Source organism: Folsomia candida, unplaced genomic scaffold, assembly GCF_002217175.1.
Source record: "Folsomia candida strain VU population unplaced genomic scaffold, ASM221717v1 Fcan01_Sc025, whole genome shotgun sequence".
In the NCBI taxonomy this organism is placed as follows: Eukaryota; Metazoa; Arthropoda; class Collembola; order Entomobryomorpha; family Isotomidae; genus Folsomia; species Folsomia candida.
Genome location: NW_019091217.1, coordinates 1,516,204 through 1,539,627, shown reverse-complemented (window position 1 = coordinate 1,539,627; position 23,424 = coordinate 1,516,204). Strand labels below are relative to the sequence as shown.

Genomic DNA, 23,424 nt, shown 5'->3' with positions numbered 1-23,424 from the left:
GATGACAGCGCTTTTATGCAGCAGTTTCATTCATTTTTTAGCTGTCCCAGGCACTCCCACCCACCCAGACCCACCCATTCCTGTGATTCTGGGGTGACGGATCTTCAATTCATTTCAATAAGTATTCAATCGCAATCCTCAAGTTTCCGTTGGCAGAAAGAATTTGGAAAGGGCATTGGAAGCATTTGGCATTGGAAAGAATTTGAGACGACCATAAATGGATTTGGAGCAGTTTTGTCTGATTGCGACTGCAGCGCCACGCAACGCCGCCCAGCAAAGTCTATCGCTTGGTGAAATCCGTGACGCTGCCCACCTGATCTCGCAGATGCCATGTAGCTCTCTACTTACTTTGGCTACTTACTTTACACTTTAATAACAATGGGCCAGCAGTAATCATATCTCATCCTTTCTTTCTTAGTTCTGTCTGTACTGTGAGCAGAGATCTGTTTTTATTTCTGCAGATCCGATATGTTACCATCCTCCAAAACGTTTATTCAGCTGTGAACCAAGACGGAGACTCGCCCACATCGTCCAGCACACCCACTCACTTTCACCGCAGCCGCAAAATTCCTCCACTGCTGTTATCCTGTCTTGTCGTCGCTAATGAATAGTGTGTCGTGAGGTGCAAGAAAGTGGCGATAAAAGGACGACGACGTTGTTGTCGCCTCTTTATTTTTTGATAAGTGTCGGCCCCAACCTGAGGGCTCGGAAGGATAAGGGGACTGGTGGCCTGGGCAACAGGGCAACATGCCAAGTGCCTCCGTCACCGCAAGATCCAGGACTCGATCTAAACGGCGTACGCTGCGTAGGACAGGTGTGTAGACATATATTCACGTTATTTAGTTGGTGATATGTTATAATTTAACAATATTGTGGTATTGTGCTTTATTTTCTAGAAGTGACGGAAGAACCAGAGTCTGGTGGAGTCGCAGGATGTGCCATCCAGGACGTCGTTGCACCATCCATCCCACTGCCTTTGTTAGCTAGCAATAATCCATGTTCGTCAGGAAATTCTTTAGTTTCCTCGTCGTCGTCGTCGTCGTCGCCGCCGCCGCCGCCGGTTGGAGGTAGCAATGGAGAAGGAAATATGGCGGCGACAGCATCCTCTTCCTCGTCTTCTACATCTTCCACCCTCAATCGCGAACCTTCCCCACCTCTGATTCATCCCCCCTCGATTGTTGCTGTGACGGGGAGTTGTCACCAGCCGCCGTACGACTTGCGAAGAAAACAACCAACATCCTCATCCCTCTTTGTCAGCCATCTGTCTGAAAACTCGCCACAAACTGGGACCGTGCCAGCTCATTCTCATCCTTGTTGCGGTGGGAGTGCGACGGAGGCGGCTGCGGGCTGTTCTAGCGGCGTAAATTCTCCGTCCCCCGCTCCTCCCTCCCCTGAAAGTCCTTCCTCCATGCTCCCGGCGAGAAAAAGACCTAGAAAGTGCACCTCGACCCTTTCTTCAGATAGTTGTAAGGTTTTGGAATATCGATTTTTTGCCAATTCGACCAATAACACTCACTCTTTTTTAGGTGAATCTGGCACCAGTGTTGCAGCTCAATATCTGCAGTATGAATTGCCGGACGAAGTTATGCTGGTAAGTCTACCAAACCAACTTAACAATCACCAATCGTCCCTATATGGTTCATTATTTTGATATGTAACTCTTACTATTATAACTTTCAGACAATATTTAGCTATTTAAAGGAAAAGGACTTGTGTTGCCTGTCTCATGTGTGTAAGTACCTAACCTATTTTCACTGTAATATGTGCCCTTAATCGAATCCTCATATATATATTATCATACATATATAATATATTTTTAATGTTTAGGCAAACGCTTCCAAATATTAGCTAATGACTGTAAATTATGGTAAGTGAACGTGACAGATAATTCGAAATATTTATTTGTCTTAATTTTGTTTAATTTTCTTCTATATTACACTCAATAGGAAAACGATTTATCAAAGGCTATTTGAGTATGATCTCCCCATGTTTCGAAACACTTCTGGGACTTTTGATGTTGTGTCGGTGGACGATTCTGAGTATGAAAATCCCTGGAAAATGTCCTTGATGCAGCTCTACAAAGGGATTCACGTTCGGGAAGGATGCAAAGATATGTATATCGACAATCTCTCAGGGAGGAACATAGTCTGCGTAGATTCAATCGGAGCTGCGTGAGTTTAACTGATAACTTTTCTAATAATTTGTCCATCTGACTTTTTAAACTTTGAATGTAAACTCTTATATTCTACATTTCAGCATCAGCATTGGAGGAGACAATCCTTTAATTTTCGTCCACGCCAACAAATATGTTGGGGAATCGTTGGTAATTGACAACAATGCCGAAATCGTGGGAGCTGCGTGTGGAAATATTGCGGAAAACGTTGTGTTCGAAACGGATCGAGAGTCGACCGTCGTGTTCGTTGAAGGATCGCTTAACAGTTATTTAGGTTACGTCACATTGAAGTTTTCTCCAGATCTTGGGGTGAGTGTGTCAAGTGTTGTGGTTGCTTGTAATTTACGGTACTCATGTGGCTGTTTTTATATAGGCTTCCAATGCACCTCATCAAAGACACTATTGTCTCGAAATTAAAGAAAACTGCTCTCCCACCGTGGATCACTGTGTCATACGAAGTCAGAGTACAGGTCAGCACGGTTTCTTTATTAATAAATTATTCAAATAAAACCACTATTAATCGTTGCATCTGTATGCATTTTTGCATATAGTTGGAGCAGCAGTTTGTGTAAGTGGGGCCGGTTCAGAACCCGTTATAAAATGTTGCGACATAAGCGACTGTGAAAATGTTGGGTTGTATGGTAAGCTAAAGTTGTTCTAACTAGAATTTTCTTGGTTAAATAATCAAAATATTATCATAATGTACTCTTCTAATAGTTACTGATCATGCGAGTGGAACATATGAAGACAATGAAATTAGCAGGAATGCCTTAGCAGGAATTTGGGTAAATTAAGTTAATTTACAAAGTCCATTGTCCATAAATAAACACATGAAATATTAATATTGAATTTACGGCAACAGGTAAAGAACCATGCAAATCCAATAATGAGGAGGAATCACATTCATCACGGACGAGACGTTGGAATTTTTACATTCGACAATGGACTTGTATGATTTTCTTTCTTCGACAATTATCATCTTACATTTAGAAATATTCCGTCTATTGTTAACTATTGCTACAGGGCTATTTCGAATCCAATAACATTCATAATAATCGCATAGCGGGATTCGAGGTCAAGGCAGGAGCCAATCCTACTGTGGTTCATTGTGAGATTCATCACGGACAGGTATTAGAAGTTTACATTTAGTGTATTGATTGTCAGTGTGGATAAGTTTCAACAAGTTAATATTTTTCACTTGATTATTTATTATTTTATTTTACAGACGGGTGGAATCTATGTGCATGGTATTTTAAAACACTACAAAATACGTCGCAATTCTTGTGCTATTTTAAATCTGTTACATATAGTGATTTGATCTATATACATATTTATGCTACATTTTAGAAAATGGACAAGGACAATTCATTGAAAATCAAATACACAGTAACAATTTTGCTGGTGTATGGGTAACAAGCAATAGGTTCGCAATTTTTTAACTTTCAAACTCTTGCACAATTTTACAAAATTTAATATGAATACAGTAATCCCACAATTCGTCGGAATGAAATTTACAACGGCCATCAAGGTGGGTTCTACACAGATACAAATCAATTTGGTAATAAATTGTTCAATGTTAACCCAAATGTAATATTTTTTAATTTTTAGGTGGAGTCTACATATTTGGTGAAGGGCGTGGGCTCATTGAACATAACAATATATACGGAAATGCTTTAGCTGGGATCCAAATCAGAACCAATAGGTCAGAATATTTTTATCTCTTACCAAATATTACAAAATCTTACAACATTTTATATACAATAGTGACCCAATTGTTCGACACAATAAAATCCATCACGGCCAACATGGGGGCGTTTATGTCCATGAGAAAGGAAATGGTAGGTGGTGTGGTGGCATACTTTTCAAACAAAACATTAAATTTACATTTGTATCTATTTGCGAACTCATTGTCATTATTATTGTGCTTCTACACAAGGTTTGATTGAAGAGAACGAGGTTTACGCGAATTCTTTAGCAGGTATTTGTATTTGCATTTATTCAAGTGTTAATCGGTCATAGTCAGTTGATAAAAATTAGCGGTTTATTCCTATGCAGGGGTGTGGATCACTACCGGCTCAACACCGGTCCTTAGGAGGAATAGAATTCACTCAGGAAAACAAGTTGGTATGATGTGATATTTGACCATGCATCATGCACTTGATACTAATGAATGATTCTTATAATAATTGATTTACTTTTTGTTTAAACAGGTGTCTACTTTTATGATAACGGACATGGTCGCCTGGAGGACAACGACATATTTAATCACCTCTACAGCGGGGTCCAAATAAGGTGAGTGGTGATTACGGGCACCTATGCAAATTTGTTTGATGTTTGTACATACATATTTGATGTCAGGCCATCACGACTGTACAAATATTTATTGTGTCATTAGTTGAATGTTGACTATTGTTTTATAGAACGGGTAGTAATCCAGTAATTAGAGGAAATAAGATTTGGGGTGGACAAAATGGTGGCGTTCTCGTCTACAATGGTGGTTTAGGCTTGTTGGAAAACAATGAAATCTTTGACAATGCTATGGCTGGGGTAACAACAACCAAGAAAATTATATTTATAATGATTTAAATAAATTAATAATTCAAATATGAAAAGGTTTGGATAAAAACGGATTCAAATCCTACCCTTAAACGTAATAAAATCTACGATGGTCGGGACGGCGGCATATGCATTTTCAACGGAGGAAAAGGAATTCTGGAAGAAAATGATATTTGTAGGAACGCACAAGCTGGCGTGCTCATATCCACTCAAAGCCACCCAGTTTTAAGGAAGAATCGGTAATTGAAAACTGAAATAATTTTTCACCACTAGTGTTCTACAATCATTTAAAAACTATTTTTCATATTTAGAATATTCGACGGACATGCAGCGGGTATCGAGGTGACAAACAATGCCACCGCAACCCTGGAACAGTAAGTGATACAATAATGTAAGATCAAAAATACGAGAAATGTAATATACATATAAAAACATTTAATATTTTAGTAATCAAATATTTAACAATCGTTTCGGCGGTTTATGCCTTGCAAGTGGTGTTCATCCAACGTGTCGAGGTATGTTTTTATGTGTCTATTCAATTTTAACGCATTCTCGTGCGTATATTAAATGCGCACACGCTCTTATTGTTGTTGACTGTTTAGGTTTAATTCAAATTAAACCAGATAAAAATTAAACCCATTAAATGCTGACTAGAATTAATTACAATTGCAGCGAATAAGATTTTCAAAAACCAAGACGCCGTGGAGAAAGCAGTTAAAAATGGACAATGTCTTTACAAAATTTCTTCCTACACGAGTTTCCCAATGCACGACTTTTATCGATGTCGAACATGTAACACGACGGACAGAAATGCTATATGTGTAAATTGCATCAAAACCTGCCATCATGGACACGAAATTGAGTTTATTCGGCATGACAGGTAAACCCCACAAGAAATTTTGAATGAATTTCATTGATTGATTGATTGATTGATTCATCTCTTGTGAATGAACTCACGTATCCCTTTCGCACTCTTCCCCGTGATGAACTATAAAGCCCATTTTTTCCTTAATAAAACCGACAATTTCCTGCACGGGTCAGTAATAATTCGATTTTAAAAATAGGTTCTTTTGTGATTGTGGGGCGAATACATTGGAATCGCTTCAATGCCAACTGCAGGGTGAACCAACAGCTGACACAGACACGCTCTATGATTCGAGCCAGGTATGTAGAAAGAATGCAATATTTTTTATGAAATTCCGTCTCAAATGGGTATCCAACATTTTACATTTATGCAGCCGACGGAATCTCATACGCTGATGGTGAATTGAGATCTGTAGAGATTAGACGGTTTCAAGCTTACGTTCTAGTATGACGCCGACACTCAAGACAATTCGCTATGTTCCAAAGTACGGGAAACGGATGATGTTAACGTGTTTCCCCGTCCTCCGTCAATTATACACACTGACTGTAATCATTAATGTTATGTAAAATATACATTTATATATAGAGTAGAGAGCAGCTAATACGATTTGGTTGCCAAAATCGCCATATTGTCAACGCGCAGGTTGGACGATCTTTAGATTTGATGATGATGTCGCTTTTGTCCCGTTTTAATTGCCTTAAATGTGTGTACGAAACTCTCAAAGGCCTAATGGACGTTGGTCAAAAAAACCAAAATAATAATGCAGCTCATTATACACGTTTATTCTGTTTTTGATTAAGTATAGTAGTTCCAGTAGCACTCGCATTGTAGAATTTTTGTGCCCGACTCCGCCACTATTGGTTTGTACAATACAAGCATGGTGGGTTATGTAATATTTGACTTTATCAATGTTTTAACAATAGATCTGTCAACTTAATATGCAAGTTGTTTTATTTATTTGACTGTGTTCTCTTCTTTTACCCGATTTTAGAAATTCTTGTTGCTCATTGTTTCTTTTGTTTTTATGAAATTTTACGTTTAGTTAAAAAATTGTATATCAATCATATTTACACAGCCTTTTGTGTGGTAGATGTTTTAATTTTATTAAAGAATATAAATATGTAGTAGTTCAATAATTAGATGCAGTAGAATTTATTATTATTGTTGTTTTTATTGTTATTATGATTCATAAAACTTGGTTCGTTTTACACAAGCAAGCGATCGTGTGTGTAGGTGGGTGGTGGACGGTAATCAATCCAAAGAATTAGAATGCTCAAGAAAGCTAGAGTGGAGGTTCACTCTATTAAATATTTCCGAATCCGTATCAAGAAAATAGATGGATATAATAACACACCCAGACAAATAAGACCCAGATTCTCAAAATAAGTACGGAGATGGACTGGCATTTATTTAAAAAAACGTCTTTAATTACTTGTGTAGAACTCTGTATAGTATTTATAATTTTATTATAAAAACGAAGTTTAACCGAGCGCAATAATAAATTGTTCCATCTCTAAATGTATGTGTATTGTGTGGCCGGAGGAGTAGTTGTGTGTGGATTTTCATGTATGTGAATACAAATATGAAATTAATTAATCTATCTAGTTTTCCACGGATTCCGTTCCAATTGAGCAATTTCTTAAAATAAGCTTGCAAGTGCCGAGCCATTTCGCCTTGTGAGTCTGATGAGACGTGGTCAAATCTCTGGTCATGACGGTCGAGCAACTCCCATCACAGTCAATGCAGGGCCTTGTGAGGGCATATCCATCACATTCCAGGCAATCTAGGCTGGCTTGGTTCTCACGCCACAACACGCCGCATCTGCAGTGAATAAATTAACATGAGTATTGCAATTTTGTAATAGGAAGAAGGAAGGTGATAAGTGGGGCAAATGTCAGCTTAACTACCAAAAGCACGTGCGGATTAGTAAGAACTAATGACGAGATTCATGAGCATTCAATAATATGCATAAAACTCACGTGAAGCAAGATTGAAGATGATCCCGTAATCCTTCGATCGTGATGCTGGCGCTTAGGTCAGAATCCACCGACGAGGCTGCAGCACTGAACGAGTCTGCCGGGCTCACCCCGTAGAAATGGAAGCGTGGTTTCGGACGGATAAATGTATTTTCTGGAAACACAAGGCATCATACAAATTAAAGCATATTTGACATATTTCTCAATTTGAAACTATTTTCAATGCACTGACCAGTCTTTGAGACGGAAAGGAGCGTCTCATCTTCGTCATCGTCCCCGAATTTCCTGCCCAGACCGAGACCCCCATCCTCCAGCGTCATGTATTCGAGATCGTGCATCACAAGGGCGCCCAGGCATTGCGAATTGCTCGTCCTTCGGAGCTGAGGAGGAGGTGGTGGCGGTGGTTTACTGTTGTTGTTGTTGTTATTGTTGGATGTCAAGTCTTCGTCAAACATGAACATTTCGTCCTCGTCCACCCTGGTCAAGGCCCCTGCTGCCTCCAGAGTCCAGTTGGCCACGCTCTCCATGGCGGCCCCCATCATCGCTGCGACGCCTCCCCTGGTCGAAGTCATTTCGAAGGACTGGTCGATCTCACTTCTCTTGTGTTATGAGGAAGAATCACCTTGAAGTTAAGTACGGGAAGGGAGTGAGTGAGAGTAGTTTCACCAGCAACAAGTGGCCACCACTTTCTGAGAGAGCGTTTGGCGATTGAGGGTTCACTCTGACGGACTGCGAGAGTGTGAGAAGAAGAGGAGATTTGTGCTCTTAAAGGTTTATTATTAGGTTTGGTTGAGCTATTTGGTGGTAGTAAGACCTTCCTGCAGGGTGATAATGTTAATATCGTGGAGGGTAATGGTGATGATGCTGTTGGGTTATTATTTATTGCGGAGTAACCTCGGGCTTCTTTTTCTTCACAATAATCATAAAATGGGATGGATTCTTTCTTACGCCTTGCTGAAATCAATCCGAGCTGAAATTAGACTATGGACCGGTCTGGATGAGATGCTGACGGGGACGACGATACCGTCTCGGATAACAATGCGCAGGAAGACTGCTCTGCTGAGGTCGTTTGATACTTGTGTTCTGAGGCTATATTCAGCAGCAGCAGCAGTCAGTTGCTGCAATTTGTATCACCGTTACTAAACACTCTGCCTGCTATTCGAACTATATGCGATTCTCGCACACGTACTCACAAGTACCAAGAACTGCGAAAGGATATGTTCCACAAGTGGAAAAGTACAACTTTCCGTGAAATCATCCGAGCATGAACAATTAATAAATAGTTTGTTTAATGAGGAAATGTGAGACCTTTTACTACCAGCAGCAGCAACTTTTATAGTTTAACGGCGACGGGATAATGTAACGTAAGTAATCGGAGCTATTTCTTGAATCCAGCAACACTTTCAGCAGCAATTAACGCGAGAAGATGCAATCCAGAAGGACATTCAATGCACAACAACTGTCTGATCTGATCTGGATTGGATACAATTTTGCTCTTCTTCTTATCCTTTGGCTGGACGATGTGATGAATTATATTTCTGTCGTAGTGGATGATTTGTTTAGTGTGCAGGTAGTCTCGTCTGTGAGCAATAAATTTCTTCCAGGAAATGTCTTTGTCTCACCGCGATCACACACCCCTATTTATTCAGCACTGGGTAGTCGTAGTGAGCACGAGAGCATTGTTCACAAGTCCATAAAAAGAACCTACCAAATAGTATTTAGTAGTAACTCGCAACGTAAAACTGTCTCACATTTTTCTTCTCGAGTGTCGTTGTTGTACATACGACACGACTAATAATGCGCTGCTGTTACGACTAATAACAAAATCGTAGCAATGTGATTGACTTGTTCCTTTTACTCATTTGATTGATTATTGTGAGACAAAGGCAGCAGGAGCAAAGTGCAGCAAGAGCGTAAGAAATGTGGCAATTCTGCTATTTACCTCGTAGCGTTGGTTCAGACCTGTAAGTGGTGCAGGTCTTCCAGGCAATAATAAGTAATTGGAGCCAGCAGCCGAACACAGAAAAATGCACACGCCCTTCTTCTTCCTTGATTCGATTCGCAAAAAATAGCAAACTTTTAATATGATGTGGATGGATCTGACTATGCTGCACTGCACACAAGAGACGTCGACGAGTGATGATTCTTAATTGGTCCTTTGTTGTTTCGGAGGAACAGCTACAGATCAGCACCTCAAGCTGTTTTTTTACTCTTTACTTTGTGTCACTTTCTAGTCTATTTCAGGGCTTGTGCAATGACAGGTCGTCCATGAAGCACTACCTGAACTGAATTTGATGTACTTTTTGACACGAATAAAGCAGGATGCCTTGTGCACATCCACTCTGACTCGGTCAAATGTCAACTGACTCCTCCAATACGGCTTGGATGGAGATGGACTTGGTAAATTGTGCCATTATCTGAGAGCGCAGATGAGGAGGATGAGCTGTGATATGACACCAACGAGCCGCACTGCATTATTATCAGGTTGTATCAACATAGACCACCAACAGAACTCGACTAACTAATAAATATCCCCCAACAAACCCAATAATATGATATTCCTACTCACGGTTTCCTAAACGGCGTTGGCATTGGGTGATGCGATGGTGGTGAAGAGAGGAATGCTAGTTAATGTGATAAACGAATGTCTGTCAGTTCTTGAGTGCATGAATAAATGGTGAATTGAATAGGAGATGGTGATGAGCAGCTTAGTTTCTTTTATTTGCCAAAGCTTTATTATTACTCATGTACTTACTTTCCTTTCGTTCCTTTTGCATTCAAAAGTGAGGATTTTTGCAACTTTTTTTGCCAACAAGCGACTCAACACGAGCAATCCTGCCCTATCTCATCCCCAACATCAGCAGTGGCTTGGGCAACCATGAAGCAACCAATCTCACCATAACCATCGCCGAATCATCCCCCAAACGCATGAAGATGATGAGATAGCTGGCAACAGCAAGGTTGATGAAATTACTTGCTCAGCTTATATCACTGGTTGGTTGGGTAGTCGCGATGAAGCTATCGGAGGTGCCCAAGAGCAGAAAAAGTTGCTAAATTCCCATGAATTGCTCCTCTCGTTGTGTGGTGCTTGTTATGTTGCTGCTGGCGGAATGGATTTACCCAAATGCCTACGTTATTTATTCGCATTGTTATTATTATTATTATCCATCTCCTTGGGTAAAAACTGGTCTTTTTTATGGAAATCGTAGAAAATGAGACTATACACACACCTCGAGGAAGCAGCAGCGCAGAGGACAGGTCAAATTACACACACACTACGCGTGGCAAATATTCCCAATGTGCACACATATGTAGAAGAGAGGTGAAATGAGACAAGGTTATTTTATTCGCATAAATTGTATTTCAATCCCATCATCATCGCCATCATCATGCCAATTCAATAGTGAGATGGAACAAGTACGAGGATGAAATGGAAATTACGACGAGTGACGATCGAGGCATCTTCAACTTGAGCATTTATTTGCACTTATCAGCAGCGCCATGCACAGAATTCCACGATGACTACCGACCTTAATCAGCCTGCTAGCAAAATGCGATAAATAATCTCGTTATCTGCCCAATGGAGTACTTGACTCGACACTTGCCATAAAAATAGTATGCTTGCCCTTTCCTCCTAGCCTAACGATATACTATGTACGTACGTACTTACATACGACCACTGCATCATTAGTACAGATTTACAGATTACCAAGAAAAGTACCAGCACAACACAACCACGACATGAACAATAACATGATCGATAAAGGTGTTGAGCTTGACAAGGAGAAGGGACACCGGATAAATAATAAATCCTTTGTGAATGTTTTAGATTTATTTCACACGCTAAACCGGATCTGGGTTTGTGAAGCCATGTGAATTTATGCAACCTACCCACCACCTAATTAGCTATGATACTCCGAATTTGCGTCACGACAATATAATTTTTCTATTGCTTTTCCCTCTGCCTGCTGCGGTCTCATTTTACTGCCGGACTTGATTTTATTGGCAATTCTGTTTAAATACGCAAATAATGGTTTTGTATTTATATGCGTGTCTGTTGTTGAATGCGAATATTGTAAATAAAATACGTATTTATATTTAGGTTGCATCCTCTGTCCCACAATTGTGATCCAGTCTGAACTTCAAAACTGATCTGATGTGTGCAGTGCTATCTGTGATGAAATGACCTTGGCAATGAACCAAAGTTAGGAATAATGACCCTTCAATTATTCTGTTTTGCATGTCACACATTATTTATTATACTGATGCGAGCCCCACTTATCTCAGCCACAGATTAGTCGAGATTATTATATTTTTATTATACATCTCCCAATTCACTCCATTTAGCTCTGACTGACTAATCGGTTCTGCTGATAGTGGACATGCACATGTAAGCAAATATGTGTACAGATTATGTGCATGCTAATGTGTATGATTAACTCGAGTGAGTGAATGATCATGTAATATATAATTGTCCGCATTGTGGTTAAGCTGTTTTTGCAGATAGGCTACATCTCTGTGTGAAGAGTGTACAGTAAATGAACCGCTTTTTGGGGCATTTTTGGTTACATCATTCCACTTTTTATCGTCCATGTCATGACCATTGAAATGTTTATGTTGATGAACTGTGTGTTTGGCAATACTTGATAAATCTCAGTTTTTGTTCCCTCAGTTCCAGAAAAGACAGCTGGAGTGGCGATGGATGATGGTGTGACCAGCAGAAGACATCTGCTTATGATGCATACATAATATCTTCACCCCGATGACCTCCTGCCCTTCTTAACTTGCAAGAATCGGGTTTCACCCAATTATTTGCATACAACACGATGATGAAATAATGGAAGAAGGGAAATTTTAAGGAAAGTATCAATGTCTTCATTTCAGGATGTAAAGATTCAATAGGGAAAAAACTACCCGTTCCAACAATGCGGAATAATATATTGTACATATTCGTATGGATACAAACACATTTGGCTTACTTATTACCTCCCTCATAAGGTGTTGCTGTTTTCCATGTGTGTGGGCTACAGTTTTGATGCATGCAATTTGCACGAGGTGTACTGTACATGTCATTTTTTGTCAAAGCTTTTTCATCAGGATGTCAAATATGTGCCTATTTACATGTGCTGCATGCATTCAATGAGTGATGCTTATCAGAAAAAAACTCTTAAATGCACAGCTATTTATGGATCTGCATGGGACCACTGTTAATACTAATAATTCATAATAATAAGTACTGCACACAAGTCGACGTTTTGTGCATGGGCCATAAATACGTACATGGAACTTTGTGCCAGACGCGTGGACTCATCATGTCATTTATTGTCATTTAATGCATATCGTATCAATAATCCATTTCATGTCATCCTCTTCGACTGCTGCCCTTGCTGCTAAATACATACTATGAAATTACTTAACTAAAAGAACTGTCACTTCTTCCAGCATGATTTCACTTCCAGCATCTCGTTCACCATTATTTACATCAGCATGTACTGTGACCGTACTCAATATCTAAGTACCTCCTATACACACGCAGTGCATAAACACTGCCAATAAATAAACCGACAAAACCACGTCTCCATACGTAATGAGAGTTGATCTCAAATGGAAACCAGACCACGAAACGAGCGAGACTGATGGAAAAAGGAAACCCAATCCGCAACAATATTTACAATCCAATTGGACATGAATGAGTGAACGATGGTCATTTGCTGGTCTCGTTAAAGTGATCCACTCACAATTTTCAATTACGTTGAGAAGGAGATCATCCTTTTGTTTATGTCTCAACGGGAAATGCTCCCATCTCGTAATTTAAATGGGGTAACATTAACTAATCCGCTCAACGGGACGAATATTATTTAGGATGGATTTGATAAAAGAGCAACATGTATGTATACACAGTGAGTAGGACACAGCGTCATCGTTGGACTGGAGTGAACTGCATATTACGTGTTGTTCAGGTTATTATTCTGTGTATTCAATGGGATTTGGTGGGTCAAAGTATCAGCAGCGTTCTCAAAAATCCTTCATGAACAATCACATCATGCTCCTTTGCTCACAACTCTATCAACGAAATAAGTATTACATGACAACTCTCATGAATAATGAACCGACTGTTGAGATCATGGAGGAAAATGGGTCCGTTGGCTAATTGCTTACACTGCGAGGTTTGTACGACGTTAAACCTTTTTCTGCTTCTCAGAGGGAAGTTGAGACAAAATCCCAACTAAATCACTGATTAGCTATTAAATCTCACTCGTAATAAGCGTTAGACATTCGTAAATACGTTCACCCAGGTAATTCGTTCAAGCTTCAAATAGTTGTTTACCTTTCAGGCAAGAAATTTCACCTTATCTTCGACAAGCCGGATTATGATGATATTTGATGATCATCATCATTCTTATGATGCACGGATGTACTCAAGTTCTAAAATTATCATCTCTCAATCAAACGTGACTAAAGAACAAAATTCCTCTTTCAAAGTAATTCCTTATGACACGCCACCACCGACCAAAATTCTATCAGGTATTGGGTTACAAAGCAAAGTGAAAGGATACAAGGCACTTATTTGCCTGTGCCTGTAATAAAATAACACTGATTTAAGGCATTCATTGACTTGTATATTTAAGTTCTATCGTGATCAATCTGGCCCCAATGTGACGAGACGATATAACGACAATAATTAACATAATTCGATGACCCTGGCATGACAGCAAAAGAGTTAAGAAAGTGTCAACTTACATGTACTGAAAAAATTGTCCCCTGACATAAACACTCTGAGCATAACAAAAAAATAAAAATAAATGTGCTCTTCGTGCCTTCGCCGGCTTGATTGCATGTGTGTATTAGGTTTTGTAAATACGTTGTAATAAGAAATTGTAACCGCGTAGTAGATGTTCGTAACCTGATAGATTTGAAGGTTCGGTAGAGCGAGGATTGTTGATTAAAGTTACAATATTAAGGAAACGGCATACCCCAGAATAATACGTATCCACACAAATTCGACCTATTTTTTAATGTGGGCACTGCATCAGCAGAGTTATTTCTAATATTTTCATGAGCCAGTTTCCAAACGTGCATGCTGCTATTGTAAAAATATAGGATGCCACTGTTGTTTGTGCCTTATCGGTATATATTGAGGAGAATTATAAGACGGATGGAAAAGGTAATTTAAGATGAAATTGAGCTGTCTGTCTGGATCTGGAGTACGAGTCAAATTCAGACATTAAACTCTTTCTGTTTCACTTTCATCCTTAATACATAGATAGATTTGCAGGATCTATGCTTTCATCTCATATTTTGGTTCCGTTGTTTGTCCGCATTTGCCTCGTCCTCGGGGTAGGAATCTAATGATTACATTTTTACTTAATTAGCATATCAATATCCACTCCTAAAATTGACGGATGTTTTTACAAGGTCTGCTTTTAATATTTTATTACACCCATCGCTACATTTCTGTAGTGCATACATTAGTACAGCCCACAAACAACCGAACCGGGGGATTGTTCTTGGGTAAAAATCGGACGCCTAAAAATGTGGTAAAAGGGAGAGTCGGACAGACAGGGAGATGTATTTACAATGCACAACGTATGGACATGAAGGGTCCGCCCTTCTGGAGGCGAAAAGGCCAATGATATCAAGGACTTTAGAGATCGAAGCTGTCCTATTAGTGCTCATCCCTTTGTTGTTTTGTTTTCGGGAGCATTATACGTTCTTTATCCGCTCATCCTTATTTCCCGAGATAATGGTGTTTGGATACGGTGACGAGACACGAGACCTACCACACCATCGTATCTCGAAATCTACAATGTATCTCTCCTGGAATTACACCACTCCCCGTGTCGTCTTCTTCTTGTCCGGGGATTAGTGAAGAACAAACAAGCATTATCCACCAGCCTCATCGCGGTTGGTGGGTTGTCGTTGTCTTTGTGGATGTGATATGATGATGATGCACATATTGAAAAACTCTTGAAAAACTCTGCATTTATCCAATAATCCAAATCAACGATTACGATCTGATATTTTTGTGGTTTTGTTTCGTGGAAGAGGCATTTTCATCCTCAGTGCAAATCTGAGAGGGCTTCCGTGTCAGAGAGGACTCGACATTATTGGTTCCGGTCCGATTACAGATCGAGCATATTTCCCACAGTGAGACGACTGCTGAATAACTTTCCAATTTAATTACCACAAAAGCGTCTATCGTCCACTCGTATCGTATTGTTCCATGACAAGAATGCATCAGGGGACGGAGGAGATTTTAAAAATGAACGGCAGTGACTCTGGAAGAAACAAGTGCTTCGACTTTAGCATTGAGAATTTGTTGAGAGTTGAGACTGGGAGCAGAAAGGTGTCACAAACTTTCTCACATGTAGGATTTATTAGAACAGATTATGCTACATTGGGTGGGATGGATCTCCGTGGGAGTAATTCTAAGACTGTTGAATCTCATCGTCAAAATATGGTCTCATCTTCACCTTTATCTCAAGAAATGACTCGTCACGAAGAAGAATCTCCAACCTTATCCTGGCTCAACTGCACAAGATTTAATCCCCCAAAAGTTACCCGTACGTTCCATCCCCCATTGTTTCGTGACATAAAATTGTGTACCATATTTAAATGAGGTAGTTTCTTATATACATAAATTCTGATTGATAGGATCCCGGAAACGACCCGGTGTTCAAGAAAGACGACCCGGAAGAGGTCCTCGAATCCCATTTTCCCCAGGACAAATTTCCCTTCTGGAGAAGACTTTCTCCAAATCTCGCTACCTTTCAAGCGACTCCATTGCACGACTTGCGAGTGCTCTAAATCTCAGCAATGACAGGGTAAATGTTATTTTCGTACTCCAATGACAAGCAATTGTTATCAAAATTTCTCAAAATAATTCTCAGGTGAAAATTTGGTTTCAAAATCGTCGAGCTCGATTCAAGCGGGAAGTAGGGTCACACTCTTCAGTTCGAGATCAACTGTCCCCCATTTCTCGCCCATCCACGAGCCACACCCACTGGACGACGACCACCACAAGATCCGCCAACTTAATCAACCTTCTTCGATAAGGCATCCTGAAATCCCATTCTTTGCCACTCGTTCCTCCTCAACCTTCAGTGTATTTCCACAGCTCTGCCATCACGTCAACATCATCACGTCATAGATTCCTTCTTGGCTTGTCAGCCACTAATGTTTTCAAATGACGAACACGGCAGTTTTACAGGTCAATTTAATTTAATTTGTCAAAAAATCCAGTAATACTGTATAACACACACTATATCTTATTAGCTTGTAAATCAGTTTCATCAACTCGATTAACATTTAAATCCATGACACAAATGATGCTGGAAACGTTGCTGGAAATAATAGTAATTATTTGATGCATAATCAGAGACCAAAAAATCAGGGGACACTCGGATTCGAACCAAGGACCTTCCGATCTGCAGTCGGAAGCTCTAACCACTGAGCTATATCCCCACGTACTTAATGTTAACGCTCTCTCAACTCGCTAACCATTTTGGCATGCCAATTCACATTTCACATCCCGTCATTCTCAATGTTGACCTGCGGATTGTATTGTAATCGTTAAATATGCAATACTCCGATGGAAACTTTGGATTAGACTATATTGCCTTGCAATTCTCTACGAATACATCTGCATATGTAGTGAATCTATGAAGACGTCATGTCTGGAAATAAAATACATCTCTAACTTCAAACTTGCATGTATATAATTGTAATTTTATTTGAGCTTGGTATTTTGATTGTGAAGTTAGTAGACATGAGAATAAAATATTAATCGTATCTCATAGTAGTGAATTAAAGTAGTAAAGGAAAAAAATAGAACGACATGATGGTCAGGCCAGAAAGTATCATAAAACTTTTCACAATAATTGGTTTATGTTACTCTTATTGTCAGTCAAGCCACAAAAAAGTGCTGAAACTTGTGTGCTCCTCATTCCTCATTTCAACGAAGTTCGTTGAACGAACTAAGGAATACATACGGATGGTGAACAATCAATGAATTCTGCTATAATACTTTTTCACCAATTGTCAAGCTGCTTTACAAATTAACTATCCAGTAGTATCCAGCTAGACATAGGTAAATATCTAGGAAAGAAGCATATCACTTTTGATAGAGAATTCCTAAGTGATAGACTATCACTGATAGTCGAAATTTCCATTTCATAATGAAATGTTATAATCCGCAGCTCAAAATTGAGGATGATGGGATGTGAATTGGCATGTCAAAATGGTTAGCGAGTTGAGAGAGCGTTAACATTAAGTACGTGGGGATATAGCTCAGTGGTTAGAGCTTCCGACTGCAGATCGGAAGGTCCTTGGTTCGAATCCGAGTGTCCCCTGATTTTTTGATCCCATCTTTTTGCTATTATATTTAATGATTGATTAAATTTTAACCCCAACAATATTGCTTAATTTTTTGCAGCCCTTATACTCTTCTCCCCTTGACTAGATTTAAACAAACAACATGTCCATAACGCACTTGTTCAGAAATAAATAGACGATGTAAATGCGTCAAATAGTTTTAAATACTTGATGAGAAGAGATATTAAAGTTATCCTATTTTTTTAAACAAGGCTATTCTCCTGATGTATATATGCATGGGACCATTTAAAATGATCTACATGATCCGATTCGATTAAATTCATATTTAATTATGTACTCCTGGTTGACTGTATGCATTATATTCTAGCTCTGCGTAAGATTGCGATTACGTAACATAATGAATGTTATCTGTCATGCATATACATCTAATGTATCTCTCTATCCAATAAAACTGCTCATCCTCTTCATTCAATGCCACATGTACGCTGATGCTATATTATGTACATACATAGAATGAACTTCCATAATTCGCGTTCGCTGGAAGAACGTGTCTACAATTTAGCAATTAATTTATAGACTATAATTAAATTGAGTTATAATTGTGGGGTTATAGGGTTTGTTGTAATTACACCTAAAATGAGACTTATTAGAATAGGAGGATCCAAAGTGTGCCATTTGTGGCGTAAACCTCTCGATCGTAACATTGCAGCAGGACATTGGAAACAGTACCACAGTGAGAACGGCGTTTTTGGCCATAATCCACATGGGGAAAACTTGATTCAAAGGCAGCCAGGTAAATACTTACATACATCTTACACGCTTTTTATTACAATTTTTTGACGATTTTAACCATGATCCCAAGTGAAAGTTTCACTTATACTAACTTTGAATATTTTTAACAACAGATTTCACAACCAAGGACCAAAACCGTTCCAATGCTCCAAAGTATACACATAATTATGCACATACTATATTTGTAGGCTTGCATTTGAAAATAACCTTTTAATTTTAGGATTCGCTATTAATTGCCAATCTTGAAAATAGTTTTTACAGACTAGTCACAGCGTTTCGTGAGCATGGTCATCGCATTGCTCAAATTGATCCCTTGGGATGTAATGATGATCAGAGAGACACTGTTCTTGAAATTCTGCAGGAGAGATATTCGCCTACAGAGGAACGTTACGTCCCTGAAGGAGTTCTCCATTTGGGGAATGACAAGGCCAGCGTCAGTGTGTCCGATGGGGTCAAACAACTCAAAGAGACTTACACCAACAAAGTTGGCTATGAGTTCATGTACATTGAGGTAAATGCTGCTGCACCATGAAAAGAAATAATTAGACAATTATTAAAAATAATTTGTCAATGACCCTGAATGCTTATATATTAGGATGAACTTGAAAGAGACTGGTTTGCCCAACGTGTGGAACAATTAGCTAGCGAAAAGTTGGAGGAAAGCTACAAAGTCCAGATCGCACTGGAAATGGCGAAATCTCAAAATTTTGATCACTTTTTGGCAAAAAAGTTCCAAAGTGTGAAGCGTTACGGAGGAGAAGGTTGTGAGAGCATGATGGCCTTCTTTCTGGAGTTGATTAAATCAAGCCGTGAGTTAGGCAACCAATTTATTTATACTTTTTTGTGGTTTTTATGCAATTCAAGTTTTGACCATTCTTCAGCCTCCAACCAAGTGGACCACATAATCCTTGGAATGGCCCATCGAGGCAGGTTGAATTTACTCACCGGTCTCTTGGAGTACCCTCCTGTCAAAATGTTCCAGAAAATGAAAGGGATGCCCGAGTTCCCCTCAGATGCTTTGGCGACGGGAGATGTTTTATCCCATTTGTGTGAGACGCCCAAACCTTCAACTAGTTCAGACTTGTGATTTATGTGTGGTCTCTTTTCCTGTCAGTTACCTCTGTGGACATAAATGTTGAGGGCGGCGGGAAGGTCAGGGTCGGCATTTTACCCAATCCTTCCCATTTGGAAGCTGTAAATCCTGTGGCCGTTGGCAATGTCAGAGGAAAATTAAAGACGCTTAAATCATATGATTACTCGAACGGACCAATTGATAAGGCTTCACGAGTTTTGTGCGTTCAAGTATGTGGAATTGTATTATTTTTATTAAGATTAAAATTCACACGATTCGTAATGTACAATCAGGTCCACGGAGACGCTGCCCTTGCTGGTCAAGGCATCAACCAAGAAACGTTGGGATTTGCATACGTACCTCATTTTCGCGTAGGTACGTACATTGTAATGCATCTGGGTTGAAACATCCAAGCCTCAACTGCTGGTCAATTACTGTTCGGTGGATGGATTTAATTTTGAGTATAAATCCTCATGTCATTCAGTTGATCTCAATTTACAAGTCTTGCATTTTCTAGCAAAGTACTTAATTAATATGTTAATGGGAGTAAAGTTGGTTTTGAAATACATTTTTACACTTACTCATTTTCGCGTAGGAGGTTCCCTCCATTTGGTCGTCAACAATCAGTTGGGTTACACGACCCCTGCCAATCGGGCCCGGTCTTCTAGATACACAACGGACGTGGCCAAAATGATATTAGCACCGGTCATTCATGTTAACGGTGATTATCCAGAGGTGCCTTAAAAGCAAGTACTTGAATTAATATGCATGCAAAGATTCTGTTATTATTTCAATTTAAAGGAATTGGCCAAAGCAACACGATTGGCAATGGAGTACAGGGCCAAATTTCACAAGGACGTGTTCATTGACTTGATCTGCTTTCGTCGTGAGCAACTTTTATTAGTCGTTTTGAGTCTTATTTATTTGTGGTGTAAACGGCCAATGATTCGGTATAATTTTTTCGCCATTTAGGTTGGGGTCACAACGAGTTGGATGACCCAACTTTCACGAATCCACAACTTTACGACTTGATCAGTAGCAGAAAGTACAAAGTCATTTATATATTTTATTGTACATAAATGTCAAATTAATTAATAACGACACCAATGAGTTATTATATATAATTATTTGACGGTAATTTATATTTAGATCGATACCTGACGCTTATTGTGAAAATCTAATCAGCACTGGAGTGCTCACCGACTCCATCCTGAAGGATCATCTTTCCTCTCACAATAATCTTTTAAATGACAACTTTGAGCAAATTGAGACTCACGAACCACAAAAGTCTTATCTTCAAGCCCAGTGGAATGGATTAATTCAGGCACAGGAAGAAATCACAACGTGGGACACGGGCGTTGACATTCCTCTTCTCCAGTACATTGGAGTCAAGAGTGTCCACTATCCAACCGACTTTGTAAGTGGTATCAAAAATAATAATAAGAAATTAAACTCTCATGTATTTATCATAGAAGAATACGATTAAAATATCAAATTTGACGCAGAATGTGCACTCCCACTTGCTCAAAACATTTATTAAAGCTCGCATCGCCAAAGCCACGACGGGAACGAAAATTGATTGGGCGACGGCCGAGGCGATGGCTCTTGGGTCGCTCTTGTACCAAGGCTTCGGAGTCAGACTGAGTGGTGAGGATGTGGGACGTGGTACATTTTCCCAAAGGCACGCCATGCTGGTGGACCAGAAATCTGGGCAGGTATGCAAATACAGTGGAAAGCCAAAACGTCAACTTCGGTGGCGTCCATTCTTCAGTTTTTTGCAGTTGTGTTAAGAAGCGTGATTTTAAATTTCACTTGCAGATATTCATTCCACTAAATTCCATGGTGGAAAATCAGGAGGAAAAGTTGGAGGTATCACTTATTTGTGACTAAGTAAACATATGAATCGACTGTGCTAAATGAAATCCTAAATATGAAATACTAAATGAAATAACAGGTATGCAACTCAACCCTGTCGGAAGAAGCCGTGTTAGGCTTTGAGTATGGCTTTAGTATCGAAAATCCAGGGAATCTTGTCATTTGGGAGGCTCAATTTGGGGACTTTTTGTGAGTTACTTTTAACTGAACTTGTTCTGTGGGGAATTTATAACACAGAACTGGGTTAACATTTCTGTACAAGACCATGACAAATCTCGTGAAGGTATGGAAGAAAATCTGTTTTTGGTTGTCAATCTTCTTGCTTTGTGATGAAAAATCACTTCGTGGTAATCACATTTCTTACGACCAAGTTCTTGATTATATTACAACATATGATTCACTAATGTTCGGCATATATTTTGTTGACCAATTTTCTTCCATCACAAACATTATGCAATAATGCAGATTTTGCTCTTAACCCTTTAAAATACATGTAGCATAAGTAACAAAGTTTGTTGAGACTGACAAAATACGGTCCTTTGTTTCAGCAATGGGGCTCAAATTCAGATTGACACTCTTCTCGCGTCAGGAGAAAGTATGTGAAAAGAGAACATCTTATCTTATGCAATCTGAATCTCATCACAATGACATTTTTAGCAAAGTGGATGCTTCAAAGTGGTCTCGTCATGCTGTTGCCACATGGGATGGATGGGGCTGGACCTGAACACTCGTCTTGTCGAATTGAGCGATTCCTTCAGATGACAGATTCTAACGAAGATGGGAAGGCGGACGGCGACTACAATTCCTTTCAAGTAGTTAACCCCACTACCCCCGCCCAGTACTTTCACTTGCTACGCAGACAGGTTCATAGCTCATCACGGTTATCGAGTTATTTTTTCCTGTCACATATATCATTGACCAAATAATTTTTTTCATGATTGTAGATGATCCGCAACTTTAGAAAACCAATGGTCGTGATTGCTCCAAAAGTTCTGCTCCGTTTGCCAGCAGCAACCTCCACAATTGAGGAATTGGGACCTGACACATTTTTCAAACCTGTGTTGGGTATGCCATATACATATCCATTGAACTGTGTAAATATATGACATTGCTTGCTTATTAGACGATGAGACCTCCACTGTGAAATCTGTCAAGAAGCTCGTGTTTGTGTCTGGAAGACATTTTTATACGTTGAAAGAGAAGCAAGTCGAGCTAAACAGACAAGACATTGCCCTCATTCGTCTGGAATCTCTGTGTCCATTCCCTTCCCTGGAGTTGCAGAGGATAGTGAAAAAATATACGAGTGCTACAGGTGAATCCTTAAACTTGTCGGTCAAATTTTGTAACGTGGTTAGTAGAAAAGAGGTAAACAACAACAAATGAATATCTTGCAGAGTTTGTCTGGAGTCAAGAAGAGCATCAAAATATGGGAGCTTGGTCATTTGTGAAGCCTCGCTTCGAGAATTTTGTGGGGAGACGAATCCGCTATGTTGGAAGAGGTCCACTGGCAGCGCCGGCTGTGGGCGTGGGAAAAGTTCATCACAAAGAAGTAGCTAAATTAATCTCGGACACCTTTGCTCAATAAATTGTAGTGCAAAAAAGGGTTGCATTTATTTTTGTAGTTTCTCATGACCTTTATATGGTATCCTATTCCATGTACAGTACAATAAAGCATTGGATGTGACCACCACAATTATATAGTCGCAAATGGCATTACCACCATTACCACAAAATAATTAATTCCATGTCATAGTATTTCTATTTTCAATTGACTGACCTT

At 39.5% G+C, this 23,424-nt stretch overlaps 4 protein-coding genes and 2 non-coding genes across 6 annotated transcripts; 4 read left to right on the top strand and 2 right to left on the bottom strand.

Moving 5' to 3' along the window:
* The first annotated feature begins 355 nt into the window (after positions 1 to 355).
* On the top strand, positions 356 to 7,186 carry LOC110859430 (F-box only protein 11). Its single transcript, XM_022108394.2, has 27 exons — positions 356 to 814; positions 897 to 1,466; positions 1,527 to 1,591; positions 1,681 to 1,732; positions 1,828 to 1,867; positions 1,947 to 2,171; positions 2,257 to 2,482; positions 2,547 to 2,643; positions 2,725 to 2,814; positions 2,891 to 2,958; positions 3,036 to 3,122; positions 3,197 to 3,301; positions 3,399 to 3,420; positions 3,521 to 3,596; positions 3,658 to 3,701; positions 3,782 to 3,875; positions 3,938 to 4,011; positions 4,110 to 4,151; positions 4,229 to 4,297; positions 4,384 to 4,465; positions 4,594 to 4,720; positions 4,787 to 4,968; positions 5,041 to 5,103; positions 5,177 to 5,244; positions 5,402 to 5,609; positions 5,794 to 5,893; positions 5,968 to 7,186. The coding sequence occupies exons 1-27, from the start codon at positions 748 to 750 to the stop codon at positions 5,998 to 6,000; spliced, it is 2,976 nt and encodes a 991-aa protein (XP_021964086.1). The 5' UTR covers positions 356 to 747; the 3' UTR covers positions 6,001 to 7,186.
* Positions 6,984 to 10,178, bottom strand: LOC110859431. The gene is made up of 3 exons (XM_022108395.2): positions 7,803 to 10,178; positions 7,574 to 7,724; positions 6,984 to 7,415 (listed from the first exon to the last, which is right to left on the bottom strand). Exons 1-3 carry the CDS (start codon positions 8,140 to 8,142, stop codon positions 7,196 to 7,198), a joined length of 711 nt encoding a protein of 236 aa, XP_021964087.1. The 5' UTR covers positions 8,143 to 10,178; the 3' UTR covers positions 6,984 to 7,195.
* Positions 10,179 to 15,643: 5,465 nt separating this feature from the next.
* Positions 15,644 to 17,115, top strand: LOC118438742 (homeobox protein engrailed-2-A-like). Its single transcript, XM_035859447.1, has 3 exons — positions 15,644 to 16,134; positions 16,226 to 16,395; positions 16,462 to 17,115. Exons 1-3 carry the CDS (start codon positions 15,795 to 15,797, stop codon positions 16,624 to 16,626), a joined length of 675 nt encoding a protein of 224 aa, XP_035715340.1. The 5' UTR covers positions 15,644 to 15,794; the 3' UTR covers positions 16,627 to 17,115.
* On the bottom strand, positions 16,963 to 17,035 carry Trnac-gca. The gene has a single exon. It is a non-coding gene; the product is annotated as a tRNA-Cys (tRNA).
* A 734-nt stretch (positions 17,116 to 17,849) lies between the features above and the next one.
* Positions 17,850 to 17,922, top strand: Trnac-gca. The gene has a single exon. It is a non-coding gene; the product is annotated as a tRNA-Cys (tRNA).
* A 488-nt stretch (positions 17,923 to 18,410) lies between these two features.
* LOC110859206 (probable 2-oxoglutarate dehydrogenase E1 component DHKTD1, mitochondrial) lies at positions 18,411 to 23,340 on the top strand. The gene is made up of 19 exons (XM_022108087.2): positions 18,411 to 18,698; positions 18,811 to 18,850; positions 18,950 to 19,208; positions 19,293 to 19,506; positions 19,579 to 19,746; positions 19,812 to 19,999; positions 20,063 to 20,144; positions 20,365 to 20,504; positions 20,571 to 20,655; positions 20,742 to 20,814; positions 20,919 to 21,186; positions 21,275 to 21,484; positions 21,588 to 21,638; positions 21,724 to 21,833; positions 22,193 to 22,239; positions 22,302 to 22,507; positions 22,589 to 22,709; positions 22,768 to 22,956; positions 23,039 to 23,340. Exons 1-19 carry the CDS (start codon positions 18,542 to 18,544, stop codon positions 23,227 to 23,229), a joined length of 2,799 nt encoding a protein of 932 aa, XP_021963779.2. The 5' UTR covers positions 18,411 to 18,541; the 3' UTR covers positions 23,230 to 23,340.
* The last annotated feature ends 84 nt before the right edge of the window (positions 23,341 to 23,424 follow it).

What these genes read in the sequence shown, in the direction of transcription:
- LOC110859430 (XM_022108394.2), top strand. Translation starts at nt 748, where the DNA reads ATGCCAAGTGCCTCCGTCACCGCAAGATCCAGGACTCGATCTAAACGG. An exon ending in GTGTTGCCTGTCTCATGTGT is followed by an intron (nt 1,733 to 1,827) that starts GTAAGTACCTAA and finishes TTTAATGTTTAG; the next exon opens with GCAAACGCTTCCAAATATTA. An exon ending in GAGTTTATTCGGCATGACAG is followed by an intron (nt 5,610 to 5,793) that starts GTAAACCCCACA and finishes TTTTAAAAATAG; the next exon opens with GTTCTTTTGTGATTGTGGGG.
- LOC110859431 (XM_022108395.2), bottom strand. Translation starts at nt 8,142, where the DNA reads ATGACTTCGACCAGGGGAGGCGTCGCAGCGATGATGGGGGCCGCCATG. An exon ending in CCTTTCCGTCTCAAAGACTG is followed by an intron (nt 7,725 to 7,802) that starts GTCAGTGCATTG and finishes TTGTGTTTCCAG; the next exon opens with AAAATACATTTATCCGTCCG. An exon ending in CATCTTCAATCTTGCTTCAC is followed by an intron (nt 7,416 to 7,573) that starts GTGAGTTTTATG and finishes TATTCACTGCAG; the next exon opens with ATGCGGCGTGTTGTGGCGTG.
- LOC118438742 (XM_035859447.1), top strand. Translation starts at nt 15,795, where the DNA reads ATGACAAGAATGCATCAGGGGACGGAGGAGATTTTAAAAATGAACGGC. An exon ending in TAATCCCCCAAAAGTTACCC is followed by an intron (nt 16,135 to 16,225) that starts GTACGTTCCATC and finishes TCTGATTGATAG; the next exon opens with GATCCCGGAAACGACCCGGT. An exon ending in TAAATCTCAGCAATGACAGG is followed by an intron (nt 16,396 to 16,461) that starts GTAAATGTTATT and finishes AATAATTCTCAG; the next exon opens with GTGAAAATTTGGTTTCAAAA.
- LOC110859206 (XM_022108087.2), top strand. Translation starts at nt 18,542, where the DNA reads ATGAGACTTATTAGAATAGGAGGATCCAAAGTGTGCCATTTGTGGCGT. An exon ending in GACTTGATCAGTAGCAGAAA is followed by an intron (nt 20,815 to 20,918) that starts GTACAAAGTCAT and finishes ATTTATATTTAG; the next exon opens with ATCGATACCTGACGCTTATT. An exon ending in ATCAGGAGGAAAAGTTGGAG is followed by an intron (nt 21,639 to 21,723) that starts GTATCACTTATT and finishes ATGAAATAACAG; the next exon opens with GTATGCAACTCAACCCTGTC.